The sequence below is a fragment of the Labrus bergylta genome, chromosome 4, assembly GCF_963930695.1.
Source record: "Labrus bergylta chromosome 4, fLabBer1.1, whole genome shotgun sequence".
Taxonomy (NCBI): domain Eukaryota; kingdom Metazoa; phylum Chordata; class Actinopteri; order Labriformes; family Labridae; genus Labrus; species Labrus bergylta.
In genome coordinates, this window is record NC_089198.1 from 30,864,106 (window position 1) to 30,886,614 (window position 22,509).

The 22,509-nt window shown below is 41.7% G+C and overlaps 1 protein-coding gene across 6 annotated transcripts in view; it reads right to left on the reverse strand.

Annotated features, from left to right (window-relative positions):
- The window catches only part of astn1 (astrotactin 1), a 415,934-nt gene that overhangs the window by 207,375 nt on the left and 186,050 nt on the right, over nucleotides 1-22,509 (reverse strand). For all 6 annotated transcript variants that reach the window (XM_065954366.1, XM_065954365.1, XM_065954364.1 and 3 more), the window contains one exon: nucleotides 17,465-17,592. In XM_065954366.1, coding sequence (XP_065810438.1) covers nucleotides 17,465-17,592 — 128 coding nt within the window. The remainder of the gene's footprint in view (nucleotides 1-17,464; nucleotides 17,593-22,509) is intronic.

Sequence of the window (22,509 nt, forward strand, 5' to 3'; positions counted from 1 at the left end):
TTATGTCAAATATTCACAGAGCAAAGTCTACAGCTTCATGATTCATCAGGTCTAATACAAGCCTCCTACTCACACTGAAAGGCGGGAAGGACAACGTCACCAGCGCCCTCCCTCCGGTAACACACCGTGACCCCCAGCTGTATTAATTATCCCATCCAATGTTGTCGGCTAATTAACTGACGTTTAACACAGGAAATGGCTGGAGCAATTCCACGCGATTAATCAGTGTCGAGGAATAAATTAACACGCTTCCGTCGTGTTGAGGGTCTGCGGTTCAAATTGGATTTTAATTGTGCGTTTGATGTTATATTCGAGGTACGCTTGAAAAACAGAAACTGCTGTATAGGAAGAGTAAATACTTGAAACGGTAAGCTATTTTTTAAAATAATACTCGTTAATGAAAAAGCCTCCTGACTGCTGAATGATGGGAAAATACAATTAAGTGGTAGAGGGCATTTTGTGAATGCGAAATCAGCATGTGTTTAAATAGAGAAATGTTGGAACATTGTGTATACGTTGGGATGTTGTTCAGAGTATGATTTAAAAAATATGATTAACCTGTTGACTTAGAACCTTGTATATGGAGAGATGTTCCACCAGGTGTTTTTATTCAGCCTCGTGTTGCCACTGTCCCATCTTTTTTTTTTAAACATGTCGCTGCCACCAAAATTGGCAGATAGTGTTGGCAAAAAAACCCGATATTACTCAGTTTAAAGAGGACATATTATCCCCCTTTTAAAATCCAAAGTCAGATGACAATGCAACTTCTGCTGTGATGCACATTTATGCAGTTTGACTTCATATCTAGTCCAGTTTGGGTTCGATTGAGGGGTATAGAGTGAATCGACTTCCAGCCACATCATCAGGTTGTGTTTGTCTGACTTTGAGGAATTGGATTGAGTACCAGTTTTAGTCAGACAAACTCAATAAATCATCTCTTTCTGACTGCATTCAACATACTAAGAGAGACTGAACTTACTTCACTTTCCAACTTTGAGTAAAACAAAAAAAAAAAACCCTGAGGGGATTGTCTAGTTTTGAGCTTTGTTTTCCAACTCAGCATCTTACATCCAGAAGTGCATCACATCTATTCAAGCATCAGTTTAGCACTTTACTCGGAAATGACACATGTAGATTCTTAAAGTGGTTACACTTTAACACAAATGTAATTTCCTTTTTTATTCACAAATGACAAAATGTTTCTCAGGAAAATAAATACCTTAATTGCTCATGGAAACACTCGATATTGCCACGGCTGTGTGTTTCCTTGTACTGTTTGTCCCTACTCCCTTGCTGTTCTCCAGCCCAGGTGAAGACACTAATTGAACAACAAGGTACACCTTGTGTCAGTGCTTAAAAGGACAGTGCTGTCTGCAGAAAAAGAAGCATTTGGAGTGGGGACTGCTGTGCCGCTCAGTCAAGGATTGTCTGTTGTGTTTTGTTAAATTACTTTGTCATTTGATCTGTGTTATCATTATGTTTAAATAATTGTAATAAATCCCTTTGTTTTGACTTTTGTTAAAGTGCTTAGTGTCTTTTAATGGGTCAATGTGTGGATGGTTGTTAGCCCTATAGGGCCGTCTTATGGCGGGGCATAACAATATCATCTGAAGAACAGTTGTTTTTCACGGTTCTGTTGAAACACTCGGAGCACCTCTTAGTCATGAATATCAAATACATTTTGAAATGTTAACGCAGAGACTACATTTTATCCAGAGAACATAAAACTTTTTTTTGGACTTAAACACACATTTTCCAGTCATAAAGTCTAGGCAGCTTTTATTTCCTCGACTTCTTTTTGAATCTTTGTTGGTTGCTTTAGTGTCTGCGCTCCTGGAGTAGAAGAGAGGCCGGGCACATCCTCACAACGAGACGAAGAGGATAACAACTGATCATGCATGAAGCAGGAACACACTGCCTCATGCAGTGCTTTGTCATTGTCAAAGGCGCGCACACACACACACACACACACACACACACACACTCCTACACACACACACACACACACACACACACACACACACACACACACACACACACACACACACACACACACACACACACACACACATACAAAAGAAAACACACACACACACAAAAAAGAAAACACAATGACGTACACGTTTTCAGCATCTTTCAAACCCGTTTGAAAATATTTTAGAATCTCATTTTTTGTCGTAAAGACAGATTTCTGAAACATTTTTTGCAATTCTAAGACAAAACTCTGTATCGCCTTGTGAAATATTCTCAACATCATAAAAACAGACAAAAGATAAGACTGAAAACTTTGTGTTCATTTTCTTACTATACAACATTCACGTTTTCCTTTATGGAAAATGAACTTGGGCTTGTATATCACTTTAGTCTTCTGACTACTCAAAACGCTTTTACACTGCAGGTCACACCTACACATTCACACACTGATGGTAGAGACTGATGAGTAGTGAGACCATCAGAAGTAACTAATCCAAAACAGAGACCAATCTGAAAACAGAGACCAAGAAAAGAAAGGGAGGACTGGAGGGTGAAGCACTTAGAAGAACAACGCCGTGGAGACTGACAAAGCTTGAAAGTAGTCCAGTACAGAGAGTGAAGTGACAGGAAGTGTTGTTCTGTTCCAACCCCTCAGCAGGGGAGTCTGGCTTTAAGTGCAGAAACATGAACGGGTCAGAGCACAGAACACTGCGGCTGTGACGGCTGCAGTTGTTTGAAGTGATCTTGAATGTTTGCTTGTGTGTGAAATGAAGTGTTTGTTTTCCTGGCTGTCTGAACAGTATGAACATGAGACTGAGGGAAAACACAAAAGCACACAAAGCACTACGTCCGCAGGAACTTTTACCCCTCGGGACCTTTGGAAGAACTGTGTGTATCTCGACCGCAGGAACCAGGGTCTTAATTTTGTTCGGGGGTAAAAAGATCTACCCCATTTAAAGAAAACCCTGCTAGGGGGTCAGTACTGTATAAAGGTCCAGGGACCTTGGGGGGGCGGGGCATGCAGCTCATTCAGTGCTGAACGTCACTGATTGGTCAGGCACTCACAGGGATTTAGACCACTTCAGTTTTTCCCTCACCTTGATTTTTAATCAAAGTCGGGCTGTTACAATTATGAAAAGGTACAAAATACTCGATGACATATGAATCATGACTTCTGAAATAAAGATTACAACATTACAAGTTAAAGATACAAGAAAAGAACAGTCAGAGTTTTTTTTTCTGGAATAGAAACACGTATAGTTTCTCTCAAGCTTGTTTTGTTTTAAAAGATTGAAGTTTATCATGCAACGGTGAAAATGTTTTAATGAAATGTAGTTCCTTGAAGAGAAGCCCCTGGAATTTAAAGTTCCGGGGACCTGTGTTTAGTTTTTTAGGGGCTTTAGTTTGTTCTGTTTTACGGTGGGAAAGGCCGGGGGGGGGGGAGTGAAATGATGAGCTGTAGATGCCCTTCATCGAGGAACAACAACACACACGAGGAACAACTCAGGGCTGTTGATAAAGAGGCTTGTTCTGCAGCGGATCATAAAGGTAAATCATTGTTTATCCTCCGTCTGCTGTGACTCTGAGGAGCGCAGGTGCTGCTGGTGGATGAATCGTGTTTTATTTTCTAAATATCTAAATTTAAATCTCTCAGAAGCTTAGACACATGCTGAAAATATAATTAAGAAGTAAAAATTACATTTAATGACATCTGAAGAAGTGACAGGTAAACATTAGTGATCTCTTTAAATATAACCACAACACTCAGATGAAAACCTAAGACCCTAAGACCCAAACAAGTCAAAATAAAAAAAACATTGTTTATCGTTGTGTGTCGGAGCTTTTCTGGAGGTCAGTTTGTCAATTACTATTCAAAAGTCACGTACAACAATTCCAATGACATTAAAATTAGTGACTCATTTTCTCACAGATGGAACAGGATGTGCATATTTTGTTAGCATTATGCTAACACATAATAGAAATTCATTAGATTTAGCTTCCCCATAAAAGCAGTCCCTGTCATTTTTACATGATAATTATGTATTTCACTTCAGATTCTTTAGTAAAAAAGATCTTTTTTTCAACTTAAAAGATGCTAAGTCTTCTTCTATTATTTAATCAGCAAACAGCTTTCAGATGTGCATACAGCCACCGTCTGGCAGGAGTACCACATTACAACCAGACTCCTGTAAAAATAATAGAAAAAAAAAAACTTTCTTTCATGAGGTAAAAGTCTTGTGAACACTTTGAATATTTACAAACAAATGACTTTTTTGAATATTTTTAAATCACGGCCCATACCTAGACTCCACAGCTTTGTTTCCCACAGTCCCAAGTTTAATTTCATTTAATTGTTTTGGTGCTCATGTGCAAGTCGCCTCATACTTATGATATTCTGTATGTTATATAATATTTATATTGGGAGCCGAGCACATACAGGTGTCCTACATGCTGTAATGATTCTTGTGCTTACTATGAAATGTAATCCTGCGGGACTGCAACAACCTAATGTTTCTATGGAAACTATTCGCAAAGATTAAGGGCAGGTATTCTGATAAGCGATAAGGGAACGTCACTCAATACACACATCTAGTGCAAGTGTAGTTGACTGCTTTCTTTTTTCAGTCTTAAGTTTGATTGTTTCTAAAGATCCATGTCAATAAATGTAATAGAAGTGGCTTTAAAACACAGAAAGCAACGTTACAGATGACAAGACAGACGTGTTGTTATTACTCAGAATCAATGAGGTGGTTGTTACAGAGTGTGTGTGTGTGTGTGTGTGTGTGTGTGTGTGTGTGTGTGTGTGTGTGTGTGTGTGTGTGTGTGTCCTGTACACAGCAGCCACAACACAAACAACTAAATGATATTCCTCTACATCGAAGCAATTACATCCTCCAGACAAGTGACACAAAATCTGAGAAAACAAAGTTTCACCGTTTTAATAGAGTTAAAGAACTTCATGTGTGATAACTTTGATCTCAACAAAATCCCCACAAAATAAAAAACGCTTCTTCTCTCGTTGTGACACCAGATCAGCGCTGTGAGCCATGACTGCTGTTTGTGCTTAAGAATTCACTGGAGGATACGTCTCAGTGCTGAATAAATTATAGCCCCCGCAATGTTTCTCAAAGTAAATACATTCTAAATAATTGCCGCGCTCGGGCGCATTCGGCTTCTCCGCTCCCTTTTTAGAAACGCTGTCCTCGCCGCACTCGCCTGTCTCGTCCGCCTCTTCGTGTCCAGTCCACATCTCCACCAGAGGAATGCTGTTTGAGGGTTTTTGTCTCTGGAAGCCTCTTGGGGGAAGACGAGGGCCCCCTGAAGGCACGACCTTCCCTCACTGCCACCAATTATATCAAGGCCTTATAAAATATAGATTATGTGCCATCTCGACGCTGACATATCTAAAGGCTGGTGGCATGGGGGAGTGTGCGGAGAGGCCGTGGGCAGACCCCTGGGGGATGCCAGGTTGAATATGACAAGACAAGGGGAATGGAGGAACACAAAGGATGACCTTGATGAGGACACAACTCGGGCCTCCATCTCTGGACGAGAAAAGAATAAATAAATAAATGAAGATGCTCACTTCCTGCAGGCGGTGTGATCAATTCAAATCTAATCAAGGCTCTTAATATTCAAATGCACTGATTGCAATGATAAGCATTACCCCCTAAAATGCAATCCAGACCAATAAGCATGTTTTATTAATGGATAGGAGCCGAGTTTGGAACAATTGGCATTTCACTTTGTGTCTTAACCTTTCAGCACAAATGTCAAGCCAGATTCTAATTGAAAAAAAAAAAAATAATCCAGCAGTGATTTCATACATTTTAGCTTGTTTGTATCCTGGGCCAGATTTCAATTCAATCCCTGATATGCAGAAGAGGAGACCAGAGACGAGATTCACAAACTTTGTGGGAAAGATTTCACATTTCAGTTGGAATGCAGGACAGAAAAGCACAGAAGCTTTGCCTTCATTTACCCCTCACACACATACATACAGAACACCGGGAATCGCAGGGAAGACAAGATTGCTGGTGGCAATATGCTCCTGTGATATAATCAGCAGCAAAGCAAGAAGACAAATCTCGTCAATACGAAAAAGCCCTCACCTCGAGGAAGTGAATCTGTCCTGGTGGTTTTAATCAAATCGGAGGGGCTGTTATCGATATGTCATCCTGCTCGGGGTTCTGCATGCTTTTCTTCTCACCAGTGTCGAGGGCACAAAAGACCCTTCATAATATCTCATAAAGCTTACAACATTTGATCATGTCGACATAATAAATAAATAAAAAATAGAGAACTAGAAGGTGCCGAACAGAGAGACGGTTTAATAAACCTGACGGATAAAAAGGTGGTGTAGAAACAACAAGGCATGGAATGAAAAGCAATAAAAAGCTTTATTTATATTCTGTCTGCAAAGAAATGTGGAAAAAAAAGCTTTGATTTTATTTTCCACTTTTTGACTTATTATCTTTTTTTTTCTTCACAGAGATCTGTTTATCAAACGAGGATGCCATTGGGCAACTTCTCAAGGCTCTTCATAAAAAACAACAAAACAGAACAATGACATCTGAACACTGCAGCGACTGTAAGGTTAAGGTCGAAGTGAAACTTGTGTGTGTGGATTCAAATCAATTAGGCTTTGGAAACTGTGATAATTTCTTCAGGTCCACAAACTATGTGGTGACAGTTCATATAAAAAAATGACTCTGCAGTCTGTGATGGGATACAAAAAAATCCCATCTCCTGTATGCACATATCTACTTAAGAAAATGCATCAAAAAGTAAAATACCAACTGGAATATTAAAGGTGTTAAAACATTCTTGTTCACATAGGACAACTAGTCCGGGAGCCAGGTCCATCCATCAGGATGTTTTTTGTTTCATTTTTTTTCACTAGTATTTTCCAGTTAGCCCATACTCTGGGACATCACAAGTTGATAACGACCATTCCTAACTCAGGGCTGTTTTGTCCTGGGGGGACAAAAACCCCCTTTTTGAAAAATGTTTCAGTCAAGATAATGTAAAGTCACAGATGATCTCAGAAAAATTTAATCAATAGCCAAACAAGTATGACATTTGAAAATAATACTTTCTGCCATTACATTTGAAGTTATCATCGCTAAAACTCACAAAAAGAAAATAAATATAGAAAATAAAGAATATAATAATATATAGACAAAGCGTCAAACTCTGGTGTTGAATTTATACACATGCGGTCAAAGAAGCAGTGGGAGCAACTTGAGGTTAAGTGTCTTGCCCAAGGACACATCGGACATGTGGCTACAGGAGCTGGGGATCGAACCCACGACCTTTCAGTTAAGCGATGAGCCACAGCCGCCACATATTGAAAGTACTAAGACTTTTTTTGAAAAAAATCAGATCTTCAGTCATCTTTTTTTAACCTGAAGGTGACAGAAGCAAGAAGAGAGAGAGAGCAGTGGTGATGTTTCTGAAATCTGTTTTAAGTCTCATAAAGATGGATAAGTTAGGTTTATGTCTTTTAAAGAAAGACATTGTCTAAAGTGTACAGATACAGTACATCATTACCGAAATGTTGCCAATATATTTGTGCAATTTAGACAATCTGCAGGAGTGCGCTTCAGAAGGTAATTTAGAAGATTTTCTTTTGAAATTTGGGCTGGCGACAGACTTTTTTTTGTTGCCATGGTTTAAAAAAACAAATATCTACAGAGACCCTGAAGTCCCAAAAAGTCATAATCTATGTAATAACTTGTGTGCACAAGATAATTATTTTTCAGTGTCTACATAGGTGTCAATATTATTTTTTTTTTTTCTTGTATCATATGGACATTTTAACATTCTGGTTTCATGGCAGCCCTAATTATCACCTTAACGTATGACACACAACACAGAGGAAATAAGTCTCCCTGAAATGCAGAAAGCTTGAGAAAAAGAGCATGAGCAGCAATCTTAAGTTTGCTCTCTCTTTTTTGAAACGTCTCTTCTGAGCACTTAAACTCTTGGGTCAGTCGTTTCTCCAAACCTATGAGCATGAATCGTCAGCTTTGATGACGGACGACAGCGGGGCCGTCTGCAGAGCCATGCTGACTGGCAGAGGCGAATATTTCACCTTCGGCTATCGCTGCTGTGTTATATATCCGTCTGAACATACAGACACAGATGTGATGTGTGTGTTGGAGATAGCCGAGGCAGTGTCATTATATGGCTGTTATCTGAGGATGAGAACAGGTCGAGACCCCTCTGCTGCCCTTTTAACCCTCACCGATGGATTCCAGCTATCTGTCTCTGCTGAGGAATCTGCAGAATGAAATTCCTCCGTTCACTTGTCGGATTCTCTTTTGGTATCTCATCCTTCACATTTTCATCTTTTTTTAACGCTCCACTGTTTCTTTTCCTCCTTTAGTCCTTCTCTCTCTTTGCTCCATTATCTCTCAAGCTCCATCTTAGGGGGAATCTCCTTAGCAGCCTTGAGCATACTTGCTTTCCAATTAAATCAAGATATATTTGCCTTTCAAAAAGCCTCCCTCTCCTCACTCTTTCTCCCATCGGAATAATTGATGGAGGTCTCTGGCCTCGTTGATGAATGGCTTCCAAGCCCGGAAATGAACAGAAAGATGAATGATTTCACCCCTGCGAGGGCCAGAGAGGGGCTGGAACAAGGAGTGCTGACATTGTGACAAATACACTGACCATAGAAACCAAACCTGCTCAAAATCAGCGAGGGACAGAAGGGCGTGGCGTGCGCTCATCCGGGCTCAACAGACGTTCTGAAGCCCCTGCACGTCTGTCTACCCCACGGACAATTACCTTAACCTCGCAATTAACTGCAGGCGCAGCGATAATGCTGACGCCCTGCCAAGGAGACGAGAGGCGGTGGCGGCGAGCCAGCCGGCAAAGGGCTGGAGAGCACCGCGTTGGACGCTGTGTTTTGTGCACTCAGTGGAGATGTGGAGGCCAAAGAGAACAGGTGGGGTAAGGTGAGAAGACGCCCCCAGGTGACTTCATATGGATGTTGGCACTATTTCACCAGCCAAGATTTCTGAGCTTGAAACAGTTTTCAAACATCTCTCTGTCATTCAGCAGAGAGGAAGCTAGTGTTTATAGGAACAAATTCAATGAGTGTATGACAGGCCATCTGTTTTGAAGAGCCGATAAGAACGAGTCCTCCTGCACAGTAGAACATAACGACTGTGATATATCCACATGGGGTGAGAGGATTCTTCAGATACACATACTGATATGTAAAGCGCCTTCTGTCCGCACTTTGCGTTGATTTCGTCTTCAACTCACTCATTCCACTCCCTTTTTAATAGATTAATGCCTGTTTCATTTAGCTGATAGAGGGTTAACATTCTCAGTTTTTCTATTGTATGTATGTGTCTAAGTGTGTGTGTATGAATACGTGTATAGGTTACTGTATATGTGTTTATATTTAATTTTGTTTTGAAATTGTGTAATTCGACTTGTTTAGTTGATTTATTTGTCTCTTAAGAGGTGAGGTCTCTTGTATAAGCCTGTTGGCTTTTTGACCTCTCCTGACACACCTTTTATGTTTTTGTTAATCCTATTTTGATGTATTCTTATATATGTGCTAATAAATGAATAAAATAAACACATTTTGTCCGTCTGTTTTTCACCACGTTTGTCTGGGAGCGCTATCCCCCCAATCCCCACATACTCCGTGCTCCGCTGCGGTCCGTCAGCGTGCACGGTTTTATCCTGCCCCCCACTGGATCATTTTCTGGTACGTGGCCGCAGCGGAGCATGGCCGTCAGCAGCTGTACAAACATGACAGGAGAAGTACAAGAAAAACAGAGCAGAGCGTAGTGGCGCTGGTGGCACGCTCCAGAGACGGACCGTGACCTCGACGCTCGCTGTGGAAACACAATGATTTACTCGAGTGGCAGCAAACTGGTGCTGAAGGACCGCGTTGTAATGTGGACAATTGGGGGCTACAGATACAGAATGTTGAAATACCATCGAGTATCTGTGGGGGCAGTGTCGAGCAGTGTAGGCATCAGTTTAAGCCATACCAGCAAAACACAACAAAGAAGAATACTTTTGAAAATGGCAGAACATCTTGAGGAAAAAGTTGAGGTGGTTAGGAACTATAACAGAAGGAAAGTCGACTACAACAGAACGGCTGGACGGAGATCACAGTTTGATAGATCTGCATAGAAGTAACGTCCATTAGTTGCACCTGGGGCGGCCAATCAGATCTCAAAGGGGGTGCAATGCCACCCCTGTGTTTGGTTTCATATTGTATGGTATCGTATGTAAAGATGTGGACATTAATTATGTTGTGTTGAGTTGTTACACAATGTGGCACACAGCTGTTGATCAATGACGTCATAGAAACATTTATAGTTAATAAAGTCATGCTGAAATCTACCAGGTTTGCCATCATCAACCAAGAAAAATTAGAGACAAAATTAATATTACAAAAATAATAATCACAGAGTTAAGGTAAGAAAGCTAATTAAACATGCTTTTCATCATTTTTATCAACTTGCTTTTGCAGGTTTCCTCCACTTAAGATAAAAAATGTCACGTCCCTTTTAGAGATTTCTGAAAAGAAAAAAAATGCTCAACTCTTTATTCCCTGTTTTTTTTTTTTTTTCTCGACAAGTCTTTTGTTATCTGTCAACCTCCAACAGGCAGGTGCATGAATCACACTGAGTCATACTGAGGTGAAAATTAATTTTCAGGATCCGTTAGCTGTAACAGAGAAGTGACAAATCATCATCTCTAAACAAGTTTTGAAGGCGACTTAGAGCAACTTTTCAGGAACGGATGAAGATGAACAGCCATTGTGCACGAGGACAGATTGTTCTATCCTAGAGGAAGTTGAATCAATCACAAAGTGAAAAGTTTTGGTGATGCAGCTAAAGGAAATGTTTTCTTCTGAAATCATGACAAAATGTCAAACACAAAAATAAAGCATCTGTGAAGATTAACAGTGAGGACATGACTCAGAAACTCTGAATGATGTGCAACACCTCATGAAAGACTTATTTACAGTTTCTCTTTACTACCTCTATATGAGCTATACAGCTTAACATGAACTACTATGACACACACATGCTTTGGCAGAAGCACAACAGGGTGCGCTGTGCTAACAACCTGTCAGCTCTTATGAAGCGTTGATATGATACTTGCATTGCGTCTGACAGGGTGATGAGACACTGTCAGTTCATTGAGAAATGTCTCAAATATGAAAGAGGGGGCGGGGCCTTTTTGTCTGGTGCAGTACAACACCACAGCCATGAGACTTTGTTAGAAAGCTATTGTCAGAAACTCAACTGAGAACTATAAAGAAAATAAAGATGTCTGATGTTCGTTTGTACCGAGCAGCAACCTGGACAACATATAGAAGAGACAACAAGTCCTGCCTCTCCTTTTGAGAAACACTGATAGAAAGACAACCTTCTTTGGGCTTCATATTAAAGGGTCCAGTAGATGTCGCCCCCGAGAGCACCATCATCAAACCAAAACAAACTGCTGTTTGGAGACACCTCCGCTATTCTAAAGCCTCCGCTCTCCTCCAGCGGCACACCTCCAACCCCTCTCCACTCGCGTTTGCACGAAGGAGTTATCAAATGAAACGCACCATAATTAAGCACCATTAAGTGCAAGCGGCGGACAAAATTTCCCTTTGCTCGAGCTGCAAATGTGTGTGGTCTGCATCGTTGTGTTAACAGGTTGAAACAGCTTTAAGGCCGTCCCGTCCATGCAAACATGATGTTAACATGGCTCTGTCAACAATACAGCCAGGGGGACTCGAGCTTCTCACTGATTGTAGAGAGTCATGACTTTTAGACATTTACAGAGGATAAACCATATTTCTGATTTGTTTATGTGTAAAATGTCACACATTCTTCTTTTAAAGTGTCAAACTACTGCGGGGGAAAATGGTGCAAAGTAAAAGATTTGGTATCCAAAGCGAATCTCATGCCATCTGTTCTGCTCTTCACCCAGCCCTGACCCACCTGGACACCAAAAACTCATACGTCAGAATGCTGTTCATAGACTTCAGTTCAGCATTCAACACCATCATCCCTCAGCAACTGATCGGCAAACTGGACCAGCTGGGGCTCAGCATTTCCCTGTGCAACTGGCTGCTGGACTTCCTCAGCGAGAGGCCTCAGACAGTGCGGGTCGACGGCAGCTCATCAAAAACCACCGTCATGAGCACAGGGGCCCCCCAAGGTTGTGTGCTCAGCCCCCTGCTCTTCACGCTGCTGACCCACAACTGCGCTCCATCCTTCAGCAGCAACCACATTGTGAAGTTTGCGGACGACACAACAGTGGTTGGTCTCATCTCCAACAACGATGAGACGCACTACAGGATGGAGGTCAGCCAACTGGCCACGTGGTGCAGAGACAACAACCTCTTCCTGAACATCGACAAGACCAAGGAGGTTGTTGTCGACTTCCGGAGAGTCCCCATTCCTAAACCCCCACTGACCATCGACAGTGCTGCTGTGGAAAGAGTAAGCAGCACCAAGTTCCTGGTGGTTCACATCAGTGAGGATCTCTCCTGGACAACCAACACCGGATCACTGGCCAAGAAGTCCCAGCAGCACCTCTACTTCCTCCGCAAGCTGAAGAGAGCATGAGCCCCCCCATCCATCATGTGCTCCTTCTACAGAGGCACCATCGAGAGCATCCTGACTAGCTGCATCACTGTGTGGCTTGGGAGCTGCACTGCTGCCAACCGCAAGACCCTGCAGCGCACAGTGAAGGCTGCTGAACGGATTATCGGTGTCCCACTCCCCTCTCTTTTGGACCTCTATGGTACCCGCCTCACCCGCAAAGCAACCAGCATTGTGCGTGACCCCACCCACCCTACCCACCCCTCACACAGCCTCTTCAGCCTCCTGCCATCGAGGAGACGGTACCACAGCCTGCGAGGCCGGCTCCACCAGACTGGGAAACAGCTTCTTCCACCAAGCTGTCAGGAAGCTTAACTCTCTCCCCTCTCTTCCTTCCCTCCCCTCTGCCCCCACGAACACTGGACGTTGAAACCCCCTCCTGTTTTCCACCAAGAACTCTGGACTAAAAACTCTGTACACTCAGTTTACTGCACATTGCACATATTGCACAAGTTCACTTTTTCTTTAAATTTTATTGTATTTTACTTACTACCTTTTGCACAAGTTAGGATTTATACCTTTGCACAATTTAGAATTTATTACTGTAAATATTATTTATCTTATTTTTACCTCATTTTATTTATCTATTTTTACCTTATCTTATTTTACCTTATTTTGGTTGTATTGCACCGCGGGACGGAGACAAACGGAATTTCGATTCCACTGTATGTCTGGCATATTTTGAAATTGACAATAAAGTTGACTTTGACTTTGTCTATAAACCCCTCTATTTCAGCCCTGCTCAGAACAGACTGTTTCTGTGTCTGTACCTTTAAATATGTAAATGAGCTGTTTCTGACCACGCCCCCTCTCTGGAAGGGCCTGGGCAGAGACGTCACCCACCGGCACAGCTCCTACATTGGACCTTTTGTAAATTTTTATTTTTTTATTTTTTATTTTTTTTATTTTTTTTATTTTTTATGTTTTATATTTTATATATATACATTTTTAAGTTCTATTTTATATATTGTAATAGCTTCTTATACTGTATTATTTAAGTTGTTGCTAGTTCTGCTTTATTTCCTTGTTAATTGTTTAGGAACAAGTCAAATTCCTTGTATGTGTAAATGTACTTGGCAAAACCTGATTCTTTGGGAGGGGTTACTGCCCTTTGTATTGTCACAAAGGGAAAATCTCTAAACAGCCTGTTTGAGCACACATTTTCTGAAAGGTGGAGCAGGCAGAAGACGGAGAGGATGGACTTTTCTCATGATTGGGGGGTTTGTATGTGTCTTTAGTGCCCCGACACTAAAGACACATATTAGTGTTAGAGAAACGTTTTTTTCCGGACAGAAAAGCGCTGGCTGTACACTTGGGAGTGTTTTTCATGAAGTGGAAGTAGCGCTGCACGTCCGTCCTGTCTCCTCACAACGGCCGCTGTATGACCGATACGGCTCTGTTACATTTTACTGCACGTTTTATATTTGAGATCGTTTTTTTTTAACCAGATCAGACACCGAGCAAAGAGGATGAGGGAATAAGACACAATCCATATGCTGCAAAACTACAGGGAATATCTTACATTTGGAAAAGAGCGCCAGTGACGTCAAGAAGTGCCTTTCTGAAAAAGTTGACAGACTTTCAACTTGAGCACTCGCAGTGGCCGCACAAAAAAGGCGGAGTGCTCGGAAGAAAAAAACGCTTGGCACTGTGCTTTTTCTCCAGGCGGCTGCTCTCTGCTGTGAACGCTCTCTAATCATTGAAAACAACTGAAAAACAAACACTAGGTGGACACGGGGCCTGAGATGTCATTACTTATTTTTTTTTCCAAATGAGTGAGGTTAGTGATCTTACACAAAATGCAAAAACATGTTAGGGGCCATAGATGTTTCAGGTTTGGATAGCGAGTGTTGTATTTGGCTTTCTTTTGTAAAGACAATAAGCTCAAAGGATTTATTTCACAAAGAAGACATCAGCTCTATGAAGTATTGTTACAGCTTTCCTCTTCCTGCAGACCTCTGTATCATTCTCTGCAAATTTCTATCATCAGGCTCAGATTGGTTTGCGACAGTAAAAAAAGGCAACACCGTGCCCCAGAGAACGCCGTGTGCTTCTATGGCACCCTGCAGAATGCTTTGAAATGATATCTCAATTCATGATATTACTTCAATAAAAGCCTGCAGTCGCTGCAGCGGCGGAGGCCCAACCGCGGCCCACAAGAGGAGGAGTGCTGCTGTGTCTTCTCTCTGTTCTGGGCGGCGTGCACTGTGAGCCCAGGGGCGATGTCGGGATAAAAAGGTTTGAGCTGTAGCACAAAGAGGAGGGGACAGGAGCTCAGGGACGTGACAGCAGAAGATCCATTTAGATTAGACGGTTTTAATATCCTCTAAAAGTTTCTAATAAACAACAGTTGGAGCTGGAGCCGCTGCTGCTCCGTGCTCCATCACCTCAGACGTAACCTGGCTTGATGTGATTTTGAATCGCTGCCCTGACCGGCCTCGTATCATCCCGCTGTTACATCAACAACAAGCGATAAAGCCATCCTGCAATCTGCTGCTTTCCACACTGTAAGGCTATTCACAGGCAGTTACACAGGTGCCCGGAATCAGCTTTGCCAGCAGGCTGCCCCGGATGAAGCATCTCCCAGATAAAACGTTGAGATCTAATTATTAATTTTACACCAGCTATTGTAGTTCTCTCAGCCTCTCTCCAAACATGGAGTAAAAAAAAACATATTACATATGCAACCGGAGCCGGGGGGATGATACCTCTCCATTACAGACGCCTGCTCTCTCGCTGCATGCTGAAGAACCAAAAATGAGAAGGAATGACGGAAATGTTATCGTCTGCTCCTGAAAAAAATGGACTGATGCTGCAAACCCACGCTATCCTCCATCCGAGAGGTCGATCAGACACTTACGCCTAAGATTGCTCTGCGTGATTTCAAACATTTAAAGCCTGGAAGCGTCCAACTTAGCAAAACAAAGTGAGGTCAAACTCGGTAGATAATGAATGCAAATCTTTGGCTTTCTGGAAACATTTTGATATTTTGCAAGCTGAGATTTATTTCTTATTTGTCTCCTTGTTTCCGTGTCAACGGTGAAACCTTCTCACAGGAGAAGCGGTGCTGCTCAAACAACGCAGCAATGTTATTGTATAAAGAGAACCCCAAAATGGCTTCTTCCATTGACTCATTAACACCGCCGGTGATGGTTCAACCCATGTGTACATGGCTTTGTTTTTGTCTGACTTTAATTAAGCCAAAGTTATTGTATGAAAAAGAGAGTATGGCTTGGGGACAACCACATCGCCCCTAAATGACTTGTATTTATTAATTGAGATGATTGTCAAAGGAAAGCTTCTTGTCTGACAACACAGTCCTCCACGGCACAATGAAGCGAGCACGCTGCAAAGTGGGTCAGTAGTCCAAGGCTGCCATTGAGAGATCTGAAGAAAACCAAAAAATGAGCATGAGACTCACTCTGCTCTTTTCTTTTTCTGTTTTCATTGCTAATGTTTCCTTTAATTGCTAATGTAATGTTAAGTGTTGTATGTCTCTATTGGAACGCTGAATCACCTCTCTTTTCTAGGTACTAATAAAGAAAACTTAACCCTGTTGCCTTTAATAAATAATCCATTATTTTAAACCTGTTGTTTCATTTTAACTCACAGGATGTGTTTCATCACATTTTCTGTCTAGACAGTGGCGTTGCAAAAATCAATAGTCCAATACATCCCATTTTACAAGTGCAATTAAAACGTCTTCCTGTGCAATTATACGTTCTACCTGAGCAACACCTACAGTATGTTTGTCTCTCTTTTACCTGAACGTTACAGATGTTTCTACTGCAGAATGAATTTGTCTTCACCTGCATTTGCAACATTTGCTCTTCTGCCTGTGAAATACATTTTTATATTTTTTAATGTTGGCAAGCTTCCTGTTTACTGTGCAAAATACACCATCTGTGAATACGTTTTCTATACATCGTATCTCTTCTCTCATGTGAACGCAGTTTCTCTTTCCCCCGATTCACACATACTCCATGTGACTCCTCCAATTTTGTTGTCCGGTTGTATAATGACAATAAAGGTTTTGTATTCTATTCTACACAGAAGGAAACCAGTTCAGCGAGTGTGAAGGTATGAAAGTGCCCCAGCTGCTAACAAGCCACTTTTTCGTACAGAAACCGAAAAGCAAAGAAGCATCATTACATTTTATGGAACTTCTTTTTGTTTTCTTGAGATCTCAACTTATTTATCTTGTTATCTTGTTTGACGATGCTGGTTTTTCCTGTGGTTAGAGTTCATTCTAGCCCCTTTCTCCGGAAATGATCTCAAAATCACAGGGGAACCATCGTTGTTATCCCTTGAGAACAAGATAAATAAGTTGAGATCTGGAGAAAACAATCAGACTGTATCCATTATCAAGGTGAAATGCAGTACAAAATGTATGGATGTATGTCTGCTCATGTCTCCTTTATCTAAGAACACATGTTCCTGCTGACATTATTTTGAGGTGAGACTTGAAATGGATCAACTTGAGCATGAAACATGAGACAGATTCAAGAGCAAAATAAGGTTGTGAGTGGAGTGTCACGTATCGTTAACTGAATGGATCCATTACGTTGTCGACACTGGGGCCAACAGAAATGAAGCTTTTGGCACGAGGTGACTTTCTAATCCTACTTTCATCATGGCAGAACGCCCAAACGTTATAAATGACGACTAAAAAAAAGACAGAATGTAAATGCAGAACCATCAGGTTACTCAAATAAAATCCGTCAGCATTAGTTATCAAACCCTGTGAAGTTAGAGTTTGAGTTATGAGGATTCCTGACAGGCTGCTGATAAAGTGCTACCACACAGCTGTGAGCTCGCAGACTGAACTATGAAATATGGTTTCATACCTGTGAGGTATTCTGGGTCGGGCACGGGGTCCGACAGCTCCTCATGGCACTGAACCTCTGTTGGCACCGATGCCACCACCATGCCATCTGGGAGCTGCTGCTCGATGCCTCGGGCAAAGTTCTTCTGCCTGGTGTTAGGAGAGAGAGAGAGAGGAGGAAATGGGAGGTCCTGTTTAGAGAGAGAAACACTCAGTCATCCAACAATAAACAGAGGAGGGAAAAAGAAACGACTGGAAGAGGGATACAGTGAAGACAGGGGTGTAAGAACGAGGGGACAAACTGTCTTTTCACACAAATCCTGCTCCTGTATTTGAAAATAATGAACTCTTATTGCACTAAAAGTCACACAGCAGCTCTGATGTCACAGACTGAGACACTTGAAATGTCACTTCAGTCAGCCAACTCACATCATTAACAGTATTTATCGCAGCAGAAGTTTGTGTTTGTGGCGTGCAGGCGCCGACCTCAAAAAGAGTCTTTGAAGAGCTATGAAACCTAAACCAAAGAGTGTGAAGTATTCTGTCTGTGATTCAGTCATGTACTGTACATTCAGAAATGGAAATGAATGAATCTGGCCCGCGGTTTCCACATTTCAAAAAGATTTATTTATTTATAGAGCGAGTCGAGATATCTTATAAATTGTACAGCACAGCGTTTCTGACATGGTAGAACATGTAATCTATCATAAATGATCAAACTAACTGAATTCATCCAAGTCTGGATATCATCTCTGAGAATCCAAGAGCATGGGGAACTTTTACCGAAATAATAACTGAGATTTAAATGTCAAACATTGATCTTTAGAAAATGACATCTGCAGATGAAAACGAAGAAACAGGTTTATACTGGTGCAGCATTTTGTTTCAGGATTCTATAGACAGTTTTTATTTCACTAAAAATTGTAAATGGACTTCTCGTCTTCTGACTACTCAGAGGGCTTTACACTTCAGGTCAGACCTGCACATTCTCACACTGATGGTAGAGGCTGCTATGTAAAGTGACCTTCAGTATTAACGCATCCATTTAATCACATTAAAACGCTGCTGACTCTGAGGGTAACCCCCACAGACTCAACAAACGGATTGGCGGAGCCAGCAACGTTGTGGAGGGGGAGCTGGATTCTCTGACGGCGGGGTGTCAGAGAGGAGGATGCTGTGCTTGCTGCGTGGCATCTCGGAAAATGTCTCTCACCCACTCCACCATGACGTGCTGGCAAAATACAGGAGCACTTTGAGTGCAAGACTCATTCCCCCAAGATGCACCACGAAACGCCACAGGAGGTCATTCCTGCCTGTGGCGTTCAGACTCTATAACTCTTCCATTTGAGGGTCAGAGTCTGACTCACTGAGTCTGCAATTTTTCTGGACTATGTTTCTACTAAAACTGTGCAATCTGTTGAAGACTAGTCAATACATAAACCATTCAATATCTACACTATTAATGCATCAGTGAACGTATATTTATATTTGTAAATACTGTTTATATTCTCAATTACCTGCGCTTGAACATAGATTATTATTACTACTACTTTTATTATTGCTTTCACTTGGTACTTATGCTTATTATATTGTGATTTCTATTTTTAGTTTATTGTAAACTTATCTATACTATACTGTATTTCTGATTCTGACTGAAGATGATGCTGACAAAGCAGCAGGATCACCTTGGGGTTCAATTTCCACATATTGCGTGCGCGCCGCGTTCTATGTCTCCTTTCGCTGCCACTCCACGCCGCGCTCCATCTCCGGAGCATGCCAGCAGCGCCACTACGTCTCTGCTCCATTTGAAATACGCCACAAGTCTATTATCGACGCTGCAGGCACACGCCAAGCTGGACAGGAAGTCAGACAAGGAAACGCACAGAGCGTCCAGTCAATTTCAAAATAAAACACAATATACAGACTCCTGATTGTATTTTTCATCACTTTATCAACATAACGTCAAAACAGGCACCAAACGACCGACAAATGATCATCAGAAGGACAAAGCAACATGTTATTTGACCGTTTTACTCTTTATTCCCACGTGATCTTGAAGTTCTCATGTGATGTGTGTACAGCCACTCATGACTGTTCCAGAAACAGATCCAGTGGGGCGGTGACTGACGGACCGCAGCGTGCACGCAGTATGTCTGGATTTGGTGTTAAGTGTCTTGCCCAAAGACACATTGGACATGACTGCAGGAGCTGGGGATCAAACGGTGGAGAGAACAAACAACTCTACCACTAAGCCACAGCCGCCACTTCTTTAGTTAGCTACCAATTGTTTTACAAGAACCTTTCTAAAGTGCCTTGCTGATGAACAAGGGTGAAGAAGAAATAAATAAAGGGAGCTGAAGGACAGAGATGATTGAAGGTGGATGAATATGCATGCTCCCAATAAGACAAAGACTGTCGAGCATTACTCTCCCGGACATCAATAAGAGAAAATCGATACATTGTGACAACTATGCACCGACTGTGCAGCGTATTAAAGAGACAAAGTCTCACATGAAGAACGCCATTTTTCATTCGGTTGATTGTTCTGCAGCGACGTGACTCGTCTTCCACTCACACGGCTGATGTCCTCATTTGTCAGCTTCTGCAAGTGACTCTCGGTTGAACTCGCTCATTTGTCCACTCCATCATTCTTTGTCTCAATGCCGTTTAGGTTCACAACAAGGTTCCACACCAGAATGACTCCAATAAATCACAGAACACAGTCATTCAGGTGTCCCGAGTCCAAAGCTGATGAGGATGTATCTTTGTTTAAGTCTTGTAGGGAGGTGTAGTCTTCTGATCATTTTTACCCCACATTCCTGATTCCTAAACGCTCTTTGTTCATGAGTAGCTGTAACAAACAGCCATAATGTTTCTTTAATGTACTGTAACTTAAAGGCAGCGTTGGTCATTTTCTCCAGATTCACTTTTTTGCCATAATGGAGCAGAGACAGACTGAACACGCATCTGCTGGAAGTGGGCCGTTAAGCTTGACTCCTGTTTAGAATCAAGGGAAAACAGAGTCATGCTGTGAATAGTGTGTGATCAGTCATCCTATGAGGCTGCCCTCACATTCAATTTAGTCATTTGACCTAGCTAGGGTTATGGGTTGTTTAACCTAATAAAGGTCATAAAGAACAATTCCACTATTCTGTAAAACTTTCCGGCTGCTGAGCTGGGAAACCAAACCAAAGACGAAAACATGTACACAATGTATGTACACAACCTGACCCCTGGTTCATTTTCTCTACAATATTTTAGCCAATAGCCTAGCGGTTATGCCATGTCAACGCCCCATGTACAGAGGCTGTAGAACTCGTCACAGCGACCATGGGTTCAAATCCTTAGCTGTAGGTCATCCCCCTCGCTCTCCTCCCAACATGCCCTGTCTCTATTCAGCTGTCCTATCCAATAAAGGCAAAAAGGCCTAAAAAATAACTTTAAAAAAAGGAGTGAAAATGTTTATTAGAGCTCTCGTTACAGACTTTGAAGGCCTGATCCTTTGGCTCCAGCAAAGTGTAACCAGTATGCCCAGCTCATAAACATCATTGGTGCGTACGATTCTCTACCAATAACATGAAAGAAGAATTTTTACAGTCTTGATTTTCTAAATATATATTACATTTTCACCACTTTATATTCAACTCTAAAATGACCTCTTCCTGGAGAATACTCAGTGTCAGTAACCGTTAATGCTAACAGGTAATAAATCCGGCAGATGAGATGTAGACTAGATCAATTTGCTTCAATGAATATTCTTCTCGGCGCGTACATTTCCATTTAAATGTCATAAAAGCCGCCCGCCTTTCAAACATACCAAGCAGCAGCCATTAAACACACATTAAAGGTCCTCGTGGTTCACCATTTTTCCAGTTTACATCAACCATGCATAATGTACCGTTTGATTTATGCATGTTCTGCTCCTGAGCTGTGAAAAGGAAACACAAACATTTATAAATAGCAAACTGTTGCCCGTGGGAAAGTCACAGCTTGAGAACAACAGGAGCCAGAGGCAGAAGTTAAAACAGTGTCGAATACCACCAATCAACTGACATTTCATCCCCGTGGTCGTGGCATGGCCAGGGGTGTAACGCTAATTAGAAAAAAATAAAGCTCGTAAAAAAACAACTCAAGTGAGCGACTGGTGTGAAACAAAGTTCATTATGCTGAAGTAGGGGGAGCAGAAATGTTTCAAAAACAGTGTCAATACTCAGTTTTCCGCAGTTATATCTACATATCATTTTATTCCTCTGCAGGTAGGCTGTCAGGTAAGTTGTCTTCTGTCATCTTAAGATTCTCTAGCAATTTGATTGCAGTCAAGATATCATTCACCCAGTTCTTCTAAATATTGTTATATCCAAAATACAACCCCCCAATTTCAACATAGTCGTGTGTGACGCGTTCTGTCAGCACCACAGTTTTGCTCGTTTGCTCCTGTAGACGGCGCACACGCTTCCCCACTGGAGCATGAGTGAAGCCATGATCAGCTGTACACACATCACATGAGAACTACAAGATCACAAGAGAATAAAGAGAAAAACGTGCAAACAACATGTTGTTTTGTCTATCTGAGGATGACATGTTGTTTACTTGGTGCCTGTTTTGACGTAATGTTGATAAAGTGATGAAAAATACGATTGAGAGTCCGTATATTGTGTTTTATTTTGAAATAGACAGGATGATCTGTGCGTTTCCTTTTCTGACTTCCTTTCTTGGTCGTTCTATTCTGTCCAGCTTGCTCTGTGCCTGCAGCGTACAGACCGTGGCACACAAGGAGTATGTGTTAATTGGGGGTGATAAAATAAGCCGCACCGGTTATGACACAGTACTTTTTTGGGAGTCTCCCAGAGGGGAACGAGGTTAAAGCCAGTGCTTTTTTTTTTGGCCTTGTGACCCCACTTTGACTTCACAAAACTCTGGCGACCCCAGACATCCAAAACACATTTACAGTTTTGCTAAAATGTATTTGTTTTGAATCATGTAATCGTTACTGTGTTACAAGTTAACATTCATTTGAAAGAACAATCAGGCTTTTCTGTGTATACAGTATTGTTGTGGACAGAGGAA